Genomic DNA, 18,871 nt, shown 5'->3' on the forward strand with positions numbered 1-18,871 from the left:
ACATTCCTCTGACCATCGCAACCGAGATTTGCAAACCAGATCTGATTACTGTGATCAAGAGTTTCAAACCAGATCGGCTTGGAGCCATTACCCAAGATCTCCTGACAGAGACTGGGATAACTATTCTAGTTGGTCAGGTCCTCCTTGAATATCATACCAATATCCCAATTGGCAACGAGAGTCTAGCTACTACAATGATCCACCAAGATACTTCACTGATCATCGATCTCAATACTGCGTCGACCCACCTCGATACCGATCACAGCCTTCGGTCACGATTTCGCGACCACCGATTGACGACGCAGCGCTCCCTACCGACCAACTACTGCTATCGATACCAGCGCCAAGAACAGAAAACCCGAGACCTTCTCCGCTCGCAACCGAGCCCATTAGATCTCACCATGGAGATGCAACCATAGATGGGGGACAGGCGAGTAACGTATCACAATTGAGGGTGATTCAACTGCCGCAGCCTGCTTCCCCACAACAACCGTTGCAGTCAACAGAAGTGGATCTGCTACTGCAGTCAGAAGGAAGACACCCTGATTCACCTACGAGACCAACCTCATTATATTCGGGATGATTATCAATCCGACACTTCCTCCTATTCAACAGTGGCCCCATCAATACCGTCCCTGGATGACATAGCCACAACGCAGGAAGGTGCCTCCCCATCCGAGGACAATTATAATTTCGCCGACCAAATCTTGCATATGGCGCAATCCCTAGGCATAGAGACTCAGCAACCATCAGAACAAATATTGGACCCTGTATTCGATGCTGTGTACACGGAAGCAGCGACTCCAGTCTCTATCCCATACCTACCTACTTTGCTGCATACAGTTAAACAGTCCTGGAAAGCCCCAGCAACCATGGGTGCAACGTCGAAACGTCTGGAAGCCCTTTATAAAGTGCAGGAAAAGGGAGCTGAGTTCCTTTTCACGCATCCTAGGCCCAATTCAATAATAGTTGAGTCTTCTCAGAGGAAAAGCCAAAAAATTCATGCTTCCCCAGCAGATGAAGAAGGGCACTGGCTTGATCTCCTAGGCTGCCGAATTTATTCTTCAACCTCCTTGGGACTTAGAGTGGAAGACTATCTTGCTGTGATGTCACTCTACCAACTTTTCTTATGGGAAAAGATGGATGCACTTTGCAACCATCTCCCCGAGGACCACAGGGAACTTGCAAGGGTCCAAGCCCTTCGTCTGTCCCGGCAACAATTGAACACAACCTGTCACTTGACCGATTGTGGCGCCAAGGCCATGATAGGATCTATAGCCTTACGCCATCATGCGTGGCTCCGATCTGTCGGACTTACCCCCGAAGCAAGATTGTGTATTGAAGAACTCCCATTTGATGGGGAAGGACTCTTTAATGCTAACACTGATGAAACTATGGAGGCGATACAAAAAGCAAAAACAACTGCAAAGAAAATGGGACTGTCTCAACAGACCCAACAACCAGCCATACGACAACGTCGCTGGACGAGGCCACAGCCATATTACAACCCCCGTCAGTACACGGAACGCCCACGTTATAGCCAACAACCACCAAAAAAACCCACAAACATGTGGGAAGTTCCGACAGAATCGCCAAAGATCGGACCAAAACCAAAAGTGGAGTCTTTGACTTTTTCAACATATCCCTTTCACATCGGAACATCCCCAAAATTTTCGGAACACTTCTGTCAAAGTTCCTACCAAATTGGCAACTCATCACCACAGACAAGTGGATCCTAAAAATTATCCAGTTTGGCTATTCCATAGAATTCGAAGTCTTCCCTCCCCTCGGTACCGTGAAGATAACACCTCTGTCACAGGTCCTGCTTGCGGAGACCAACAGCCTGCTAGCGAAGGATGCTATTCAGAGAGTCTACCCATACCGCGCCGGAGAAGGATTCTTCTCCCGTTACTTCATGGTACCGAAGTTGGATGGAGGACTTCGACCTATAATGGACCTAAGAGAACTGAATTGCTTTATAAAGACCAAACGATTCAGAATGACAACATTAGCAGGACTTCTACCCCTTCTTCGAGGAGGGATTTGGTTCGCGTCCATAGACTTAAGAGATGCATACTTCCACATTGCGATCAAGGACGCCCACCAGAAGTACCTCAGATTCATTATTGGTACCGAGATGTTCCAATTCAGAGTGTTGCCATTCGGCCTCTCGACAGCCCCAAGAATTTTCACCAAATGCATGGCAGCCGTTTGTGCATTTCTTCGTCTAAAAGATATAGAAGTTAACCCATATCTAGACGACTGGCTGCTCGTAGCATCGACGGAAGAGAGACTCAGAACAGCGATAAGAATAACACTGAACCTCCTCGATGCCCTAGGCTTGCAAGTCAACACCAAAAAATCTTGCCTTACACCTACACAAACAATTGTGTTTATCAGAACCATAATCGATGCCATCACTGAAAGAGTGTACCTGCCACAAAAAAGAGCGCTCACACTTTCGACGTTGGCACGCAAACTACACCGCAACGGAAATACCACGGCGTTCGAGATCCAAAGGCTGTTAGGTCTAATGGCTTCCACCATAACAACTGTGCAATGGGCACGACTGCGAATGAGGACCCTACAAAAGTGGTTCCTCAACAATTATCACCACAACTGCCATGCTCCTACTGACTATCCCGAAAAGGTTACAGAGCGACCTAAAGTGGTGACAACAACAGACAACCTGCTATACGGCATGCCCTTTTCCCCGGTACCAGTAACAAAAGTACTGGTAACGGATGCTTCCCTATCGGGTTGGGGTGCGCACTGTGGCCCCCTTCGAGCCCAAGGTGTTTGGACACAATCCCAGAAATCTCTACATATCAACCTCTTAGAGTTGACAGCAGTTCGTTTAGCCCTGCGATCTTTCGAGACTTATCTGACAGGCCATCACGTCAGAGTACTCACGGACAATACCGCAATGCTCTGGTACCTCAACAAGGAAGGGGGTACGCATTCATCTACACTTCTGCAACTAACGTTACAGATTTTCCTTTGGGCAAAAGACAAGAAACATTCTGATATCTGCCCTGCATATCGCAGGCAAGGACAATCGCCTTGCAGACTTGCTAAGCAGACATCACTCAACCTCCCACAAATAGGAAATCAATCGACATGTCCTGGCTACAGTCTTCAACAACTGGGGATGGCCTCAAGTCAACCTGTTTGCGACTCCTCGCAACACAGTCTGCCCTCAATTCTGTTTGAGAGCGGGAATAGGTCACCAGTCGTTGGGAGACGCTTTCCAGATCTCCTGGCACGGAACAATGCTTTATCTCTTCCCACCTTTCCCGCTCATCCCAAAGTCGCTACACAAGATCCTACGCGATCGGACGGATTGCATAATAGTGACACCTTGGTGGCCACGGCAACATTGGTTCAGCCTCCTCAAGAAGCTGTCCAACAACTGATTCCTGCGGTTGCCGGCATACCCGACTCTCCTCACCATGGATCGGAGCAATACACGTCACCTCGACCTCCATACGATCAACTTAACTGCTTGGAGGATAATGCTGCGATAGGTGCCCTTGATAACAGTATCACTACCATCCGGCTAGCGGCTCGGAAACCGTCGACTAGAAAATCATATGAAGCAAAGTGGAAAAGATTTTCTGTCTAAGTCGAGTCTAAGGGAACCCAGCCTGCCAAAGTGTTGTTAGCAATAATACTGTCTTTCCTCACAACGTTGTATGATAAGGGACTTAAGTTATCCTCCATTAAAGTTTATCTCGTAGCAATTTCAGCCTACTATGGCCAATTTCAAGGATCTTCCTTGTTCACCCATCCAATTGTGAGACAATTTCTAAGGGGCCTAAGAAACCTGGTCCCCACAGTAAGGACGATAACCCCGTCCTGGAGCCTGTCAGTTGTGTTGCAGTCCTTCACTGCGAAACCGTTCGAACACATGGCAACTTCAGATATTCGACTCCTATCGTGGAACGTTGCTTTCTTGGTGGCCATAACCTCTTCCCGTAGGGTGAGTGAATTGGCCGCCCTACGCGTGGACAAGCCTTACCAACTCTTTCACAAAGTGCAGGATGGGTGGGAGTATTTAAAAAAGGAAATTTTAAAGGCACAGTTACAAACAATTCCAACAAGGAAAAAAGATAGAAGACAAAAGAGGAAACCAATGTGGCTCCACAAAAAGCTTAGAGATGACCTGATACATATAGGAAGTGGAAGGAAGGCCAGGCTACAAAAGAAGAGTACAGACAAGTGGCGCAGAAGTGCCGAAATGGCATCAGGAAGGCTAAAGCTCAGAATGAGCTGAGATTAGCGAGGGATGCTAAAAGCAATAAAAAGGCTTTCTTCAGATATGTGAGTAGTAAAAGACAGAGGAAAGAAATGGTGGTTCAACTGCTTAATGAGGATGGCAAATTGATAACAGACGACAAAGAAAAGGCTGAAGTGCTCAATTCCTACTTTGCCTCAGTCTTCTCCCAAAAGCAGGTCTATGACCACCCAGGAAAAAGTGAAGCAGAAGTTGAGGGGGCAGGATTACAGTTTGAGATTGATAAACCAATGGTCAAAGAACACCTAATTTCCTTGAATGAGTTCAAATCTCCAGGCCCGATGAACTGCATCCTAGAGTAATGAAGGAGCTAGCGGAAGAACTCTCAGAACCTCTATTATCTTTGCAAAATCATGGAAGATGGGTGAGGTGCCAGACGACTGGAGGAGGGCTAACGTTGTCCCTATCTTCAAAAAGGGCAAAAAGGAGGAACCTGGGAACTACAGACCAGTCAGTCTGACATCCATCCCTGGGAAAATTCTGGAGCAGATTATAAAGAAGTCAGTTTGTAAACACCTTGAAATCAATGCGATGATCACTAGAAGCCAACATGGATTTGTCAAGACGAAGTCCTGTCAGACTAATTTGATCTCATTTTTTGATAAGGTAACCTCCCTTGTGGACCGTGGGAACGCTGTGGACGTCATATAGCTTGACTTCAGCAAAGCTTTTGACAAAGTACCACATGACATTCTGATTAACAAACTAGCTAAAAGTGGGCAAGATGGATCAACTATTAGGTGGATTCACAGTTGGCTACAGAATCGGACTCAAAGAGTACTTATCAATGGAACCTTCTCAAACTGGGGAGAGGCAACGAGTGGGGTACCGCAGGGCTCAGTCCTGGGCCCAGTGCTCTTCAACATTTTTATTAATGATTTGGACGAGGAGATGCAGGGAACGCTGATCAAATTTGCAGATGACACCAAATTGGATAGGATAGCTAATACCCTGGAAGACAGAAACAAACTTCAAAGGGATCTTGATAGTCTGGAGTGCTGGGCTGAAAACAACAGAATGAAATTTAATAGGGATAAATGCCAAGTTCTACATTTAGGAAATAGAAACCAAAGGTACAATTACAAGATGGGGGATACTTGGCTCAGCAATAGTACAAATGAGAAGGATCTTGGAATTGTAGACCGCAAGCTGAAATTGAGCCAACAGTGCGATATGGCTGCAAAAAAGGCCAATGCTATTTTGGGCTGCATTAATAGAAGTATAGCTTCCAAATCACGTGAGGTACTGGTTCCTCTCTATTCAGCCCTGGTCAGGCCTCATTTGGAGTATTGTGTCCAGTTCCAGGCTCCACAATTCAAGAAGGACGCAGACAAGCTGGAGCGTGTTCAGAGGAGGGCAACGAGGATGATCAGGGGTCTGGAAACAAAGCCCTATGAAGAGAGACTGAAAGAACTGGGCATGTTTAGCCTGGAGAAGAGAAGATTGAGGGGAGACATGATAGCACTCTTCAAATACTTCAAAGGTTGTCACACAGAGGAGGGCCAGGATCTCTTCTCGATCCTCCCAGAGTGCAGGACACGGAATAACAGGCTCAAGTTAAAGGAAGCCAGATTCCAGCTGGACATCAGGAAAAACTTCTTGACTGTTAGAGCAGTGTGATAATGGAATCAGTTACCTAGGGAGGTTGTGGGCTCTCCCACACTGGAGGCCTTCAAGAGGCAGCTGGACAAACATCTATCAGGGATGCTTTGTGGTGGATTCCTGCATTGAGCAGGGGGTTGGACTCGATGGCCTTGTAGGCCCCTTCCAACTCTGCTATTCTATGATTCTATGAAAGAAAAGTTCGTTCTTAGACCAGACTTAGCCTTCCTCCCGAAGGTTGTATCGGATTTTCATATGGCTCAGGACATTATTCTATCAGCCTTTTTGCCATCACCCTCTATGGCAGTAGAGGTTAAACTGCATTCACTAGACGTACGCAGGGCCATAGCCTTCTACAAGGCTAGAATGGAATCCTTCCGTAAAACCAAGAGTCTTTTAGTGTGTTACGGAGGTCCAAATAAAGGAAATCCAATGTCGTCGCAACGCCTGGCACATTGGATTGTCAATACTATAAAGTTAGCCTATGATTTAGCGTGATTAACCATCGAAAGTGCTGTTAAATCCCACTCGACTCGAGCCATTTCCACGTCCACCGCTTTCCTCAAGGGTGTATCCATACTGGACATCTGTAAGGCAGTGACGTGGGCTCAGCCTTCAACCTTCATCTGGCATTACCATCTGGATGTCCGCGCCAGGGCTGACTGTTTCTTCGGGTGAGCCGTTCTGTCATCGATTTTGCATTAGGGCATCTCCACCTACCCTCCACCAGTAAGTGAGCTAATTAATCGCCCATTTGTGTGATGCACAGAGACCACGATGAAGAAGAACAGGTTGCTTACCTGAAACTGTGGTTCTTCGAGTGGTCATCTGTGTAGTCACACAACCCACCCACCATCCCCACATCGGTGTCAATGTTTTGTTTCGATACCGAGTGTTTATCTCCTTGTTATGGGATCGACAATTTGGTCTCAGAGAACTGAGGGGAAGGGCGGGAACCCCTAGACATGTGCAGTGGATGGTGGGGGAGGGGTTCCCGCCGAAAGCGTTAGCCTCGGAAGTTTCCCAAAATGAGCTCGGCGTAGAGCCCATATGTGTGACTGCACAGATGACCACTCGAAGAACCAGTTACAGGTAAGCAACCTGTTCTTCCTTCCCCTTTTTCTGAAGAGACTAAAGCTGGGCTTCCCAGCATTGATCCCATGGATGCCCCCGGACACCTCCCTTGGCACCCATGAAAGCCCCTTACGCTTCTCATTTACTTTACATGTTTTACTGTGGCTGTGCTGGAAAGGGGGTGCAGCCATTCTGTGATGGTGCCCATGACAGTTTCTCAAATTTGTAAATGTGCTCACAGCCCCAGCAAGGTTGGGGACCTCTGGGCTAAAGCACCACCACGGGAACTTTTCAGTCTGAAACTGAAAGCAGCTTTTGGCCAGGATTCCGTACGGACAAAGACAGCAGAGTTCGTCCACCGTAAACCTTCCTTGTGTTCGGACTCACAGTGGCAAGTCAGCCGGATTCCATGGTGGAAGGTGCCTGCAAGGGCTGGGCGGAGCTGTGACTTCACCTGCAGGTGGCTGTGGCTTTCCTCACCCTGCCCGGCACGATCTGACTGCTGTCCGGACTGGGGCTTCCCAAAACGTCCCACCCAGCATCTCATTTAAACTGCATGCCATGGATCTACTCCATGCAGATGTGCCGACGGTGCAGACAAGGCCGCTCTGTTCAAACCAGAGAACACTGCGTGGGCAGTGGGGTGGAGTTGCCCGATGTAGACTGGCCCTCAGCCCTGCTGACTCAGAGCCTCCATGGAGACCCTTTACTTTGGGTGGCACAAGAAGTATCCCAAGAGAAACCCAGAAGAACATAGGAGTGGCCTACTGGACCAGGCAAAGGCTTGTCTAGTCCAGCATTCTGTTCACGTAGTGGCCAAGCACAAGTAGGATGTGAGTTCCACAGCATCCTCTCACTTCTGCTCCTCCCTAGAAGCCATTGATAACCGTGTTCTCCATGAATTTGTCTAATCCCTTCCCCCACCCCACCCCACCCCACCCCAGCTGAGTGGGTTTAAACCATCACTACATCTTGTGGTAGTGAATTCCATAGTTTAGCTCTGTGCCAAGAGGTCCTTTCATCAGGAGTCCTGTCTCCTGCCCAGCTTCAAGGGAAGATGTGTATTGGGGCGGGGTGGGGGCAGCTGGACAAGCATCTGTCAGGGATGCTTTAGGGTGGATTCCTGCATTGAGCAGGGGGTTGGACTCGATGGCCTTGTAGGCCCCTTCCAACTCTGCTATTCTATGAGTAAAACCTCTCCTTACAGTTCTCCACCCCATGCACAATTTTATGCTCCTTTATCATTCCCCTGCTTTCTCATCCTTTTCTTAAGCTAAACCTTCTCGAATGTTCCCTTTCATCAGAAGGGCATTGCTTCCTGACCTGGATGATTTTGAGCAGCTGTCTGCATGGCATACACCTGTTTTTTGAGACCTCTGAATCCCCAGAGCTGGGAAATGAGGCAACCCTTCGCAGGGGGCCAGAGCAGGGTTGGTGAAGCTCCTGTGCCCCCCAGGTGATGGGAAGCCTGGTCATGGTTCAGCCCAGGGCAGACGCCCTCCACCTTGTGTTCGAGGCCAGGGCTATGGAATATGTTGCCACATGGGCCTCTCTGTAGACCAGGGATAGGCAGCTGTGGCTGCCAGATGTTTTGGGCGACAATACCCATAATCCCTGACCATTGGGGGCTAATTGTAGCTGTGGTCCAAATCTCACTTGTTCCCTGAACCACTGGGCTTGGGTGGCCTCAGTTGCCTGCTGCATTCCCTGTGCAGGAGTTCCTCTTTTTTTGCTGCTGCTCTCTCTCAGCTCATCCCCACCCAACGTTACTACCTTGGCAGAGGTGGGGGAAAGCAGCTAGTGGAATGGGTGGAAGTGTGTCCACGCTCTTGTCCAGCCTTCCTTGGGAGCACAAGATGTAGCGGGAAACATACAAGCCAGCCAGCTTCTCCCACGTGATCTTCTGAGCTCTCTCCAAAAAGGTCCAGTTGTACAGCCTGGGGAAAGGGTGGCGGCTGGGAATTGGTCAGTGCCTAATTTGGCTTCCTCAGAGCAGAGCAGCGAGCTCTGTCCCTTTGTGCCCTGAGCTGCTCCTGTCCTTGGGAGACAAAAGCCTCTGGCAGAACCTGGGCTGCACTCTCCCCCACAAGATTGAATTGAGGCACAGACATTAGCAGCCCGGTCTTCCAGTGAGAAATGACCTTCCAGGCTGGAACTACCATAGAGAAGCTGCAGCCAAGGGTGTGTAATGCTCTAGATTCAGGATGGCAACAGTGGCTTCTACAGATGTGTCCAAGGGTAGACCTCAGGCCTCCTTGCAAAGCACCCTTTGCGTTGGTGGTGGTGGTGGTAAAGGGCTTGAAGCCCAGTTCTCTGTGCTGTCACCACGTAAGGAGAAGAGCCCCGGGTGGGAGTGTTGGACTGGAGCAGGGGAGACTGAGGTGCTTGTCCCCTTCTGGTCATGGAAGTTCACTGGGTGACTCTGGGTCAGCCACGAACTCTTATAAAGAATGTAATAAATAAATTAAAAATAAGCCTAACCTACGTCACAGGGTTGCTTGTGAGGATAAAATGGGGAAAAGGAGAACCGTGCCAGCCGCCTTGGGCTCTTGCAAGGGGGAAAAGGGGGGATATAAATGTCGTAATAAATAGGTTGCGAACATCAGCAAGGACTTGGCAGGAGCGGCTGCAGGAAAGCTTGCTGTGTGGAAGGGGCCTGGGATTCTGAGGTGATGGCCGCCCCCACAGCGCAAGCGTTGAAACCCCTGACTGACGGGCTGGGAGAGCTGCAGCTCTTCAGGGGTCAGAATGCTTCCTGTGTTTCTGGTCCACAGGCTGAATTTGATGGAAGCTGAAGAGGCAGTGATTGAGGAGCTGGAAACCAGCGAAGAGGAGAACGAAGAAGAGGCCGCTTTTGGCTCTGGGCAAGGTAACGGGGAAGGTGCAGAGAAGGCCCAGAGAGTGCAGCCGGCCCAGGGCTGCTCACCAGAAGACAAGGGAAGAAGGGGCCTCTGTCTCCCCTCGCTTTCTGGTCTCCCTCTTGAGGGCCTTTGAGCAGTGTGAAACTGGGGCAGGGGCAGGGTGGGTGCTTGGCATTCCCCAAGAGATCCCTTTTTCCCATTTCTGTCTTAAGGGCAAAGGCTCCTCGATTGGGACTGGCCTCGTTTTTGTTACTTCTTCAGTTCTGTCACACAAGAACTCCTTTGCTTACTCAAACCAAAGTCCACCTAGTCCTGTTCCCAACAGCCAGGTGTCTCTGGAAGCTTCCAAAGCAGGTCATGAACATAGAGATGGTGGCCTGCCTTTCCTGCCCACTCCCCGCCCCAAAAAACCCCTGCCTCAGCACAATAAGGTTTTGTTTAGCTGTTGTGGCTAAAGGCTGTCAACAGACCTCTCTTCTTGGAATGAAGCTTAAGGCTTTTTGAAGGGGTAACTAACAGGGCTGGTCCCAAGGGAACAAAATTCATCCATCCGCCTGCTTGTCTGTCTGTGCAGGATCCCTGAGGTGGTAGTGCCTCCTGCCCTCCTCTCCAGCGGCTGCCTGAGAGAGAGAGAGCCGTCACAGTGCCCAGTCTGTGCACCGCAGAGGAGGAGGAGGAACAAGTTTCAGTGCTCCAGGTTGGCCTTTCATCGACAAGGCCCTGTTTGGGTGGCCTTGGGGCTCAGCTCACCCCTATTTCTCAGGGGCAGTTTGTGATGTGTGCCGTTAACCTTGTTTCCTCTACCTCGGAAGGAGGCCTCAGGGACATTTTCTGTTACATTGTTTATTAGGTGCTGAACAGTGCCTCGATCTGGCTCTGTCTGTTAATCCTTGTTAGTAAAAAATAAAGGTGCTTGTTGAAAAAACCAGTGGTGTCTCAAAGAAGCTTGCTCTCACCATTTTCCCCAGAGGGTCTAGCCTGCATTGAGACGGATGACGTAGGACTCGCTGTGGGTCACATACCGCACCCAGCGGTGAGGAAGGCTCGGCTGAGGCCCCAGGAAACGCAGAAAGCGGATTTGCAGCCCAGAACAAGTGTAGGCAGGCACCTCAAAAGAGAGGTTGACGGGGCCCAGTTCCAGCAGGCCTGCCCGGCTCAGGCCTGGCACCTCCAGCTGCAGAAGAGCGGAGGCAAATCTGTGAAGCGGGAAGGTGTCCCACCCCGTTCCCCCCATCACAAGCTAGGAAACAGTGGGGCAGTCACTGCATCTCCTTCCCTTTTGGCTACGGTGCATGGCCGAGCCCACGGCTAGGGCCTCCTCTCCCTCCTGCTTGCCCCTCACCTTAAACAGGGCAGAGAGCTGGGAGCCACCCTGCACTCGGGGCACGACCCATTCAATGGACTTGGTGGTGGGCTGCAAGACTGCTGTCTGTTCTGGGCTGCTCAGCTCCTGGGAGAGGCTGGAGAGGGAGGAAGACAGAAGGGTTAGAACCCACCCACCCCAAACAGCAGATCACACTAGGCGTGTGGGCCGTGCAGCACGCAGTCCAGTGAAGACGATCTCTGCCTTGGAAAGGGTGCTGCCCGGAAGGGCAGGCGAGAGGCTTCTGGCTCACCTCAGAGTAGCCTTGGGAACAGGGAGGTGGATGTGGACATTCACCGCATGGCTGCAAGAGAGACAGACAGACCACTACTAGCTGAGTAATTGGGGGGGGGGGAATGGGGAGCTGCACCTCCCCGCCTCAAAGCCCCCACGGAGGGTGTTTTACCTCTTGGGTGATAAGTCACAGCGAAGCTTGAAGTAAACTTGCACCCTGCAAAGGGAGGAAACGGGAAATCAGGGAGAGCTCTCCCCCCCAACCTTCCTAAAGTGAGTACAGATTGTGTTCAGGCAGCAGCAGGACTCACCGGCCATTGGGGTCGTGGCTGATGGTGGGGAAGAGGTGGAAAGGCAGGGCAGTGGGGATGTCATCAGCCAGCTGGTACTGCATCAGGGCCAGCTGCTCAAAGGAGAGAAGCACTCAGGCACTGTGGCCCTCGCTTCCACCCCCCTCCCACCCCCTCGCTTCCCTTTACCTCCCCTTGGCTTGGGTTCACCCGAAGGATACGGCTGCGCTCAAATTCATCCAGCTTGACAGAGTTGTGGAAGGAGCATTCGTCCACACGGACCGCCGTACCATAGCCTAGGGTGGGTAAGGCAAGGACAAAGAGGAGCATTGAGGAGGAAAAGGTGATTCCTTGAGCTGGGAGAAGAGTTATTATTTTTATTTATTTATTTATTTATTTATATAGCATCATCAACGTACATGGTGCTGTACAGATTACACAGTAAATAGCAAGACCCTGCCGCATAGGCTTACAATCTAATAAAGTTGTAGTAAACAATAAGGAAGGAAAGAGAATGCAAACAGGCACAGGGTAGGGTAAACAGGGTGAAGCGAACAGTATAGAGTCAGAACAAACTCAATATTTAAAAGCTATAGGGAAAAGAAAAGTTTTTAGCTGAGTTTTAAAAGCTGTGATTGAGTTTGTAGTTCTCAAGAGTTATGAGGGCCACACACTCACCTCGTAGTTCCATCTTGCCGACACAGAATTCCTCAGTGAGGCCGACCCGCATCTCTGCAAGGGACGAGAGACAGCCCTGGTGAAGTTCATTCCTTACCCATCTCAAGGGGCAGGCGCCCTCCGCCGTGAACACAGCGCTGTCCTGCAGAGGCTTCTGCACAAGATGCTCCTTGCGCTCGCCACCTAAGCGCCACTGGAGTACAGGGTCCGGTCTAGGTGTGGCAGACGTGCTTCTGTGCCATCCTGGGTCCAGTCCTGGCCACCATCCAAGGCTCTCCACCTGTTCCCGAGATTGTGCTGGGCTTTCTCAAGAGCATCAACAAGGACTGGGTAATGGGTCTGGAGCTCTCCCTGGGAAGCCCTGTGGCTTCCCTCACAGAGGGGCGGTGGCACGAAGCACGGAAACGACATGAATCCACTGCTGAAAGGATCACAGCAGTGGCAAGGAAGCCAGCGGGGTGCTGGTAATTTCTGGTGGGCAGAATTCCAAAGAGCACCCCCTTAAAGGCAAGCTAGGCACAATTTCAGGTAGCGTCAATAGCTGTAAGGGGGGTGGGGAGAGCAGGAAATCCCCTGGGTGAAATGACCTCGGGACTAATGGGAAGGAGTCCTGACTGCAGACAATGTCCACAGATGTGCAGCAATATTGACTGGCTTCCCTCTGGAACCGTTCCTTGAAAGGAGCCCGCGAACAGCTTCTACTTGCCTGAGCAGCTGGGCAAGAAGCTCTTGAGCCGAATCTCCCCCTGGATGTCTGTTTTCATGGGAGTGCCCTGGGGAGGGAAAAGACCCAAACACTCAACTCCTCCAGCCTTGAGAGAACCCTGTGGCTCTCAGGAAGGGCTGGCTGCACAAGAAAGGTTCTCCGCTGCAAACCCTTCTCTTGCCAACAACTCACATTGGCTGCGATGATGACTGTGAGGCGCTCCACCACATCCAAGAAAACCTCGGGCCGCGAACCCTAGGGAGGGGGAAACACGGAAACGACTGCTGGTGGATAGAAGCCCCATCCACTCATGGCAGTGGGGCGGGGTGGGGTCTCCTGATGTCATAAACGTACAGTTGACACAGACTGCCCAAAGGGCCAAGGCACCAATCCCACCCACCCCTTTGGAAGGCTTCATTGGACTTAATTGGATTCCTGCATTGAGCAGGGGGTTGGACTTGATGGCCTTGTAGGCCCCTTCCAACTCTGCTATTCTATGATTCTATGACAGGCGGTCGTTAGAGAGAGCAGCCCCCACCTCCTGGGGAATGGAGAAGCAAGTGTGTGTGTCTGGGGTGGGTGGGTTGTGAGTGACCCAAGGCAGAGTTTCTTACCTGCTCCCCCCGCAGGGGCAGGACAGGGCGGGCAGCAGCACAACTGGGAGCCACTTTGCTTTGCTGTGTGTCTGCTCCAAACTGTAACCACATGAAAGAACAAGCGCCCAGAAGGATGGGTGGGTACGTCTGTACCTGCTGCACCAGCATCCAAGTCAGTTTATACAAATGTTGGACGGCCCAGAGCTAAAACTCAGCCCAGCAGCACCCCACTCAACACGCCCCCCCCCCGAGGAGGATGCAAAGCCACCAATGAGCACCCTCTGAGTGCAGCTGTTCAACCAGCCAATAGATCCACCCAGTTATAGTATTGTCCAATCCTCATCTTTCCATTTGGTCAAATGCTTTGCTGAAATCAGCTTTCCCATGATCCGCCAAAGTAGTAACTCCAGACAGGAGATACCGTTGGTTTATTCTTGATAAACCCACGTTAGCTCCTAGTAGTCAATGCATTTTTTTTCTACCACTGATTTTTTCTGCCCTAGAATTTTGCCTAGAACCCATCAGGCAGATTGGTCTGTAGTTTCCCAGATCCCCTACCCCCAACACACACACTTTTATATAACTGTGACAACTGCCCACCTCCATTCTTCCAGCATCTTACCTGTTCTCCACAAATTCTCAAAAGATTACAAACCATGGTTCTGAAATAGCACCTCTGACACCATTAGGTGTAATTCCCAGGGTTGCAAGTCCCTCCTTATCTAATGCATTCTGTTTTTCTTAGGTTGAAGACAATCTCCGTTGCAGGAGAAGACCAAGGCAAAATATAGAACCGGTCTTCATAGTCTCTGCATCACACTTGATGGGCTCTGCACCTGTGTGGAGTCTCGTTTCGAGAACTTTCCACAGCCGAGAATCGTTTTCGCAGGAACACTCCCCCCCACACCTCACTCCGCAGACTCCAGGGGTTCCCGCCCTCTGTTCTCTTTCGACCGCCGTTCTTGCCGCATTGGGAGTTCGCTCCGTGAGAACAGTGTTTTTTCTCCTGATGAGGAATTTCTTCACCCCTTTGTTCAACTCACTTACCTATTCTTTCTCCATCTTCCGCTTCCAAAATTTTTTTTCCCCCTTCCACCACTCTTTTTCTCCATTTCCTGTTTCCTCTCCCCTTCGTGGCTCTTATGGCACTGAGAGCGCTATTTTAAAAGTGCTGTCATAGGAGCCAGGTCCCCCTGCCTCCTGTGCCTGGGGGCATCCCATGTAGCAGAATCCTCTAAACAGGCCCACCATAATCAGTCTGCCTTCCTGAAAGCAATTCTCTGGGAAAGAACCTTAGAAGCAGCAGATGCCCCCAGAATGTCTCAGAAGGAAAGGCAGCCAAGACAGTCGCCTCTGCCTGCCTCCCCTCAAGCAGGGCCATCAACTCTTAAGCATGGGTCAAATGGACCCCCCAGCGCCAGGCAGCCCTGTAGCAGTCTCTATGGCTAAAAAGACAGCGAAGAGGGTGAGAGAGCATAAATCCTTCTCTGAAGAGCATAAGCAGAGGAAAATATAAACATGCTCCAAAGACGTCCAAGGATACTGCCTGCAAGCATGTCTCCGTACCGAGCCCGGTGACTCCCATCGCCACCACGACCACCAAGTCCCCCCGATACCAACTGTCCCGTCAGTACCGTCACTGGACTTGGCAACGCCAGTCCCAGCTCTAGCGACTTGAATCAGAAGGGGAAATCCAGAATTCCCTTTCTTCCAGAGAGCACCTTCCACCAGCTCAACCGGTATCTGAAGATAGGGACAACGTTAGCCCTCCTCCAGTCGTGTGGCACCTCACCCGTTTTCCATGATTTTGCAAAGATAATAGACAAAGGTTCTGAGAGCTCTTCTGCTAGCTCCTTCATTAGTCTAGGATGCAGTTCATCGGGCCCTGGAGATTTGAACTCATTCAAAGAAATTAGGTGTTTCTTGACTATTTATCAATCTCAAACTGGAATCCTGCTCCCTCAACTTGTGCCTCACTTTTCCCAGGGGGGGTCATAGACCCGCTTTTGGGAGAAGACTGAGGCAAAGTAGGAATTGAGCACTTCAGCCTTTTCTTTGTCATCTGTTATCAATTTGCCATCCTCATTAAGCAGCTGAACCACTATTTCTTTCCTCTGTCTTTAACTATTCACGTATCTGAAGAAAGCTTTTTTATTGCTTTTAGCATCTCTTGCTAATCTCAGCTCATTCTCAGCTTTAGCCTTCCTGTGTGCCATTTCGGCACTTCTGGGCTACCTGTCTGTAGTCTTACTTGGTAGCCTGGCCTTCCTTCCACTTCCTATATGTATCCTTTTTAATTTTCTGGTCATCTCTAAGCTTTTTGTGGAGCCACATTGGTTTCTTCTGTTGTCTTCTATCTTTTTTCCTTGTTGGAATTGTTTGTAATTGTGCCTTTAAGATTTCCTTTTTTAAATACTCCCATCCATCTTGGACTCCTTTTCTCATTAGGGTCATTTGCTGAAAACACATTAGCAGCCAAACCATGGTTTAGCGTGTCATCTGAACAGGCCCTATATTATTCATTGTTTGTAACCATTTTTATTTTTAGATGTGAAAGCTGCCTTGAGGGACCTTCACTGCCAAAGGATGGGGTAAAAAATACCTAACTACAAGCTGATATGGAAGTGACAATAAACCCATTTTGGATTCAAATGAGGGAACAATATCCAGGATCCCATTCACTCTAATGCCGAAGACCCCTACTGAGGACAGAGGAGACTGTTTCTGGGTCAAACCTCCCCATTTCTACTTACCAGGCCCACAGTACTGAGGTCAAGGAGGCTGAAGTGTTGGCTGAGCACAGGTTCCATCTGGATAAAGTTCTTCAGCACATCAGGTGTTGTTGTCTGGATGTAGCCATAATCCTGAGGGAGATGGGAGGGGAAAGTTACGGGTTGAATCAGAATTGCAAGGGGAGGAGAAAGTGAGCACGCACACCCAGAGCTCAACATACTCCCCAACTAATAAAAGAATTGGAAAGATTGTTACAAAATCAGTGATGATGGTTTCTTTGGAAACATCCATTAGTCTGGATGCAACATCAACGCACAGGACTTGCTAAAACAAAGCTACTTCAAGTGTGGTCGCTGACCTTGCAGTACCTGGTAGAGCCTAACGTGAGTGTCTGTAGCCTCCTTTCTTAAGACTAATGAAATGAAGGCACCAGGGCTTGGACAGCAGCCAGTTGCTTGTTTACCATCTTGCCTGATGAAGACTTCTGGAGAACTCTAAAGCTTGCACAGTACTGTGTGACCTTTGAGTTGGCATAATTTTTGGAAATGTTCTTTTGGAAAATTTCTTTTGACCACCATGCCTACCTTCACTTTTTGTGTAGCTTGAATAATAGCAAATTTAGCTGTTCAAGAGTGTGATCCTACACTGTCAGAAGATGATCTTATACCACCTGAAGCTGGGGCTTCATCCTGTCCATCTCCTAGGTAAAGCTATCCAGTTTGGCTTCCACTGGTTTTTAAGAAGTTAGTACACCATCTGAAGCAGCTCTGGACCAGTTACCCGAGAGACCACCTCCCACACAGGCTGCACTGATCTGAGGAGGTGGCCTCGCTTACCATGCGGCACCCTAATGGTGTTCATTTGGCCATGGGGTGGAGGAGGGCTGGGCCTACCTATTGCACCCACCATGTAAAATGGTAGCCCCAATGAGATCAGGTGGGCTCCCAGTATGGAGGGTTTCTGCCCACAACTGAGCCCGCATTTGCTCACCCAGGTGTTTTCCGACCATGAACTCCTTTGGGATTTTTTTTTAATAAAAAGTGGTAAAAGCAGTATTAATCTTGCACTCTCCTCCGCCCACAATGTACCAGCAGCTCATCCAACACTTCATAGATGAGAGCAAAGTTCAAGCTGACTGTCTTCTCGTTCAAGGAGCCACAATAATCACGCATCAGCGTCACCAACCTGCAAAGAGAGGTGCTCAGAAGGGGGGGTCCTCAAAGGCGCGTCCCCCCCAGCTCACGCAGCTCCCATCGTCCGCCTCACCTGTTGAGAAACTCCACTGCAGCGAACGGGGAGGTGCCAGGCAGGACGGTGGCCACGAAGTAGAGCCCGGCGTGCCGCACGTGGACGAAGTGGAGCCCTTGATCTGCCTGCTGGGTGGAGGAGACCCGGACCGGGGATTAGCCCTATATGGCTCGGGTCCAGGTTATTTGAAAGATCGTATTCTCACTTATGAGCCTGTCCGTGCTTTGAGATCTTCTGGAGAAGCCCTTCTTTCAGTCCCACCATCTTCACAGGCACCCTTGGTGGGAACATGGGAGAGGGCCTTCTCGGTGGCTGCTCCAGTGCTCTGGAATTCTCTTCCCGGGGAAGCTAGGCTGGCTCCCTCCTTGATGGGCTTTCGGAAGCAGGCTAAAACTTGTTTGTTCCAGCAGGCCTTTGGAGAATAATCTGGCCCTCCATCTATGTTAATGTCTTATAATTTTGTTGTGTATTTTAAACGTTTATGGTTTTGTTCTCCCCTCCCCATGTATGTTTGAAACTTTGTACAGCCGCCTTGAGGCCCAGCATTGGGCAAAAGGCTGGATACAAATAAATAATAATAATAATAGCAGCAGCCGGGCCGGGGCGAGATCCCGCCAACCCCGGTCCCCCCCCACCCACTTACCATGAAGACGGGCGCCTGGTCCGCCGGCAGCGCCGTGATCTTGCGGTAGAAGGTGTCCACCAGGTCCAGGCCCCCCTCGCCACGGACTGGGCCAGGGCCGTGTTAAGGAAGAACCGGCGCAGGCAGGAGGGGGGATAGACCCGTGGGGGGAGGGGCGGGGCGGGGGGCGAAGACTGTGGAGCCGCGCAGGGCTGCAGAGGAGGCAGGGGCTGCCCGGCCTTCCCACCGGGCGGTGCCCGGGGGAGCCACGGGGCGGCTCCGCGCCGGAGGATACAGTCCTTGTAGAGGAGCCGGTCGCCCTTGGACGAGAGCACGAAGACCTGCGGCAGCATCGCGGCCTGGGGCGGCTCCCTCACGACTGGCTGCGGCTGCGGGGATCCGGCCTGCAGAGGTCTGCCCATGCCCCGGAGCGCTCTTGGCTCGGGAAGGCGGGGCTTCAGCCGCAGCGCCGCCCTCCGCTTTCCCTTCCGCTCTGGTCACGTGGCAGCTCCAAGGCGGGGAAGTGGGAGGGGCTTCCGCTCGCACGGGCCCTGATTGGGCGGGTCG

At 50.7% G+C, this 18,871-nt stretch overlaps 2 protein-coding genes across 3 annotated transcripts in view; one reads left to right on the plus strand and one right to left on the minus strand.

The window, feature by feature from the left end:
- Positions 1-10,425, plus strand: part of STAG3 (STAG3 cohesin complex component) — a 78,300-nt gene extending 67,875 nt beyond the window's left edge. Inside the window, exons 32-33 of the mRNA XM_063146214.1 lie at positions 9,748-9,842; positions 10,409-10,425. Of these exons, the coding sequence (XP_063002284.1) occupies positions 9,748-9,842; positions 10,409-10,425 (112 nt within the window). The remainder of the gene's footprint in view (positions 1-9,747; positions 9,843-10,408) is intronic.
- A 236-nt stretch (positions 10,426-10,661) lies between these two features.
- AP4M1 (adaptor related protein complex 4 subunit mu 1) lies at positions 10,662-18,777 on the minus strand. Of its 2 annotated transcripts, XM_063147531.1 has the most exons (15): positions 18,600-18,777; positions 18,326-18,411; positions 17,701-17,810; positions 17,523-17,619; positions 16,455-16,565; positions 13,720-13,800; positions 13,298-13,360; positions 13,106-13,172; positions 12,400-12,453; positions 11,911-12,017; positions 11,743-11,834; positions 11,604-11,648; positions 11,451-11,501; positions 11,177-11,294; positions 10,662-11,008 (listed from the first exon to the last, which is right to left on the minus strand). In XM_063147531.1, exons 1-15 carry the CDS (start codon positions 18,724-18,726, stop codon positions 10,808-10,810), a joined length of 1,410 nt encoding a protein of 469 aa, XP_063003601.1. In that variant the 5' UTR covers positions 18,727-18,777; the 3' UTR covers positions 10,662-10,807. The 2 variants fall into 2 exon arrangements, with proteins under 2 accessions (XP_063003601.1, XP_063003602.1); XM_063147532.1 differs by lacking the exons at positions 17,523-17,619; positions 17,701-17,810.
- Between the last annotated feature and the right edge of the window lie 94 nt (positions 18,778-18,871).

This window comes from Elgaria multicarinata, chromosome 1, assembly GCF_023053635.1.
Source record: "Elgaria multicarinata webbii isolate HBS135686 ecotype San Diego chromosome 1, rElgMul1.1.pri, whole genome shotgun sequence".
NCBI lineage: Eukaryota > Metazoa > Chordata > Lepidosauria > Squamata > Anguidae > Elgaria > Elgaria multicarinata.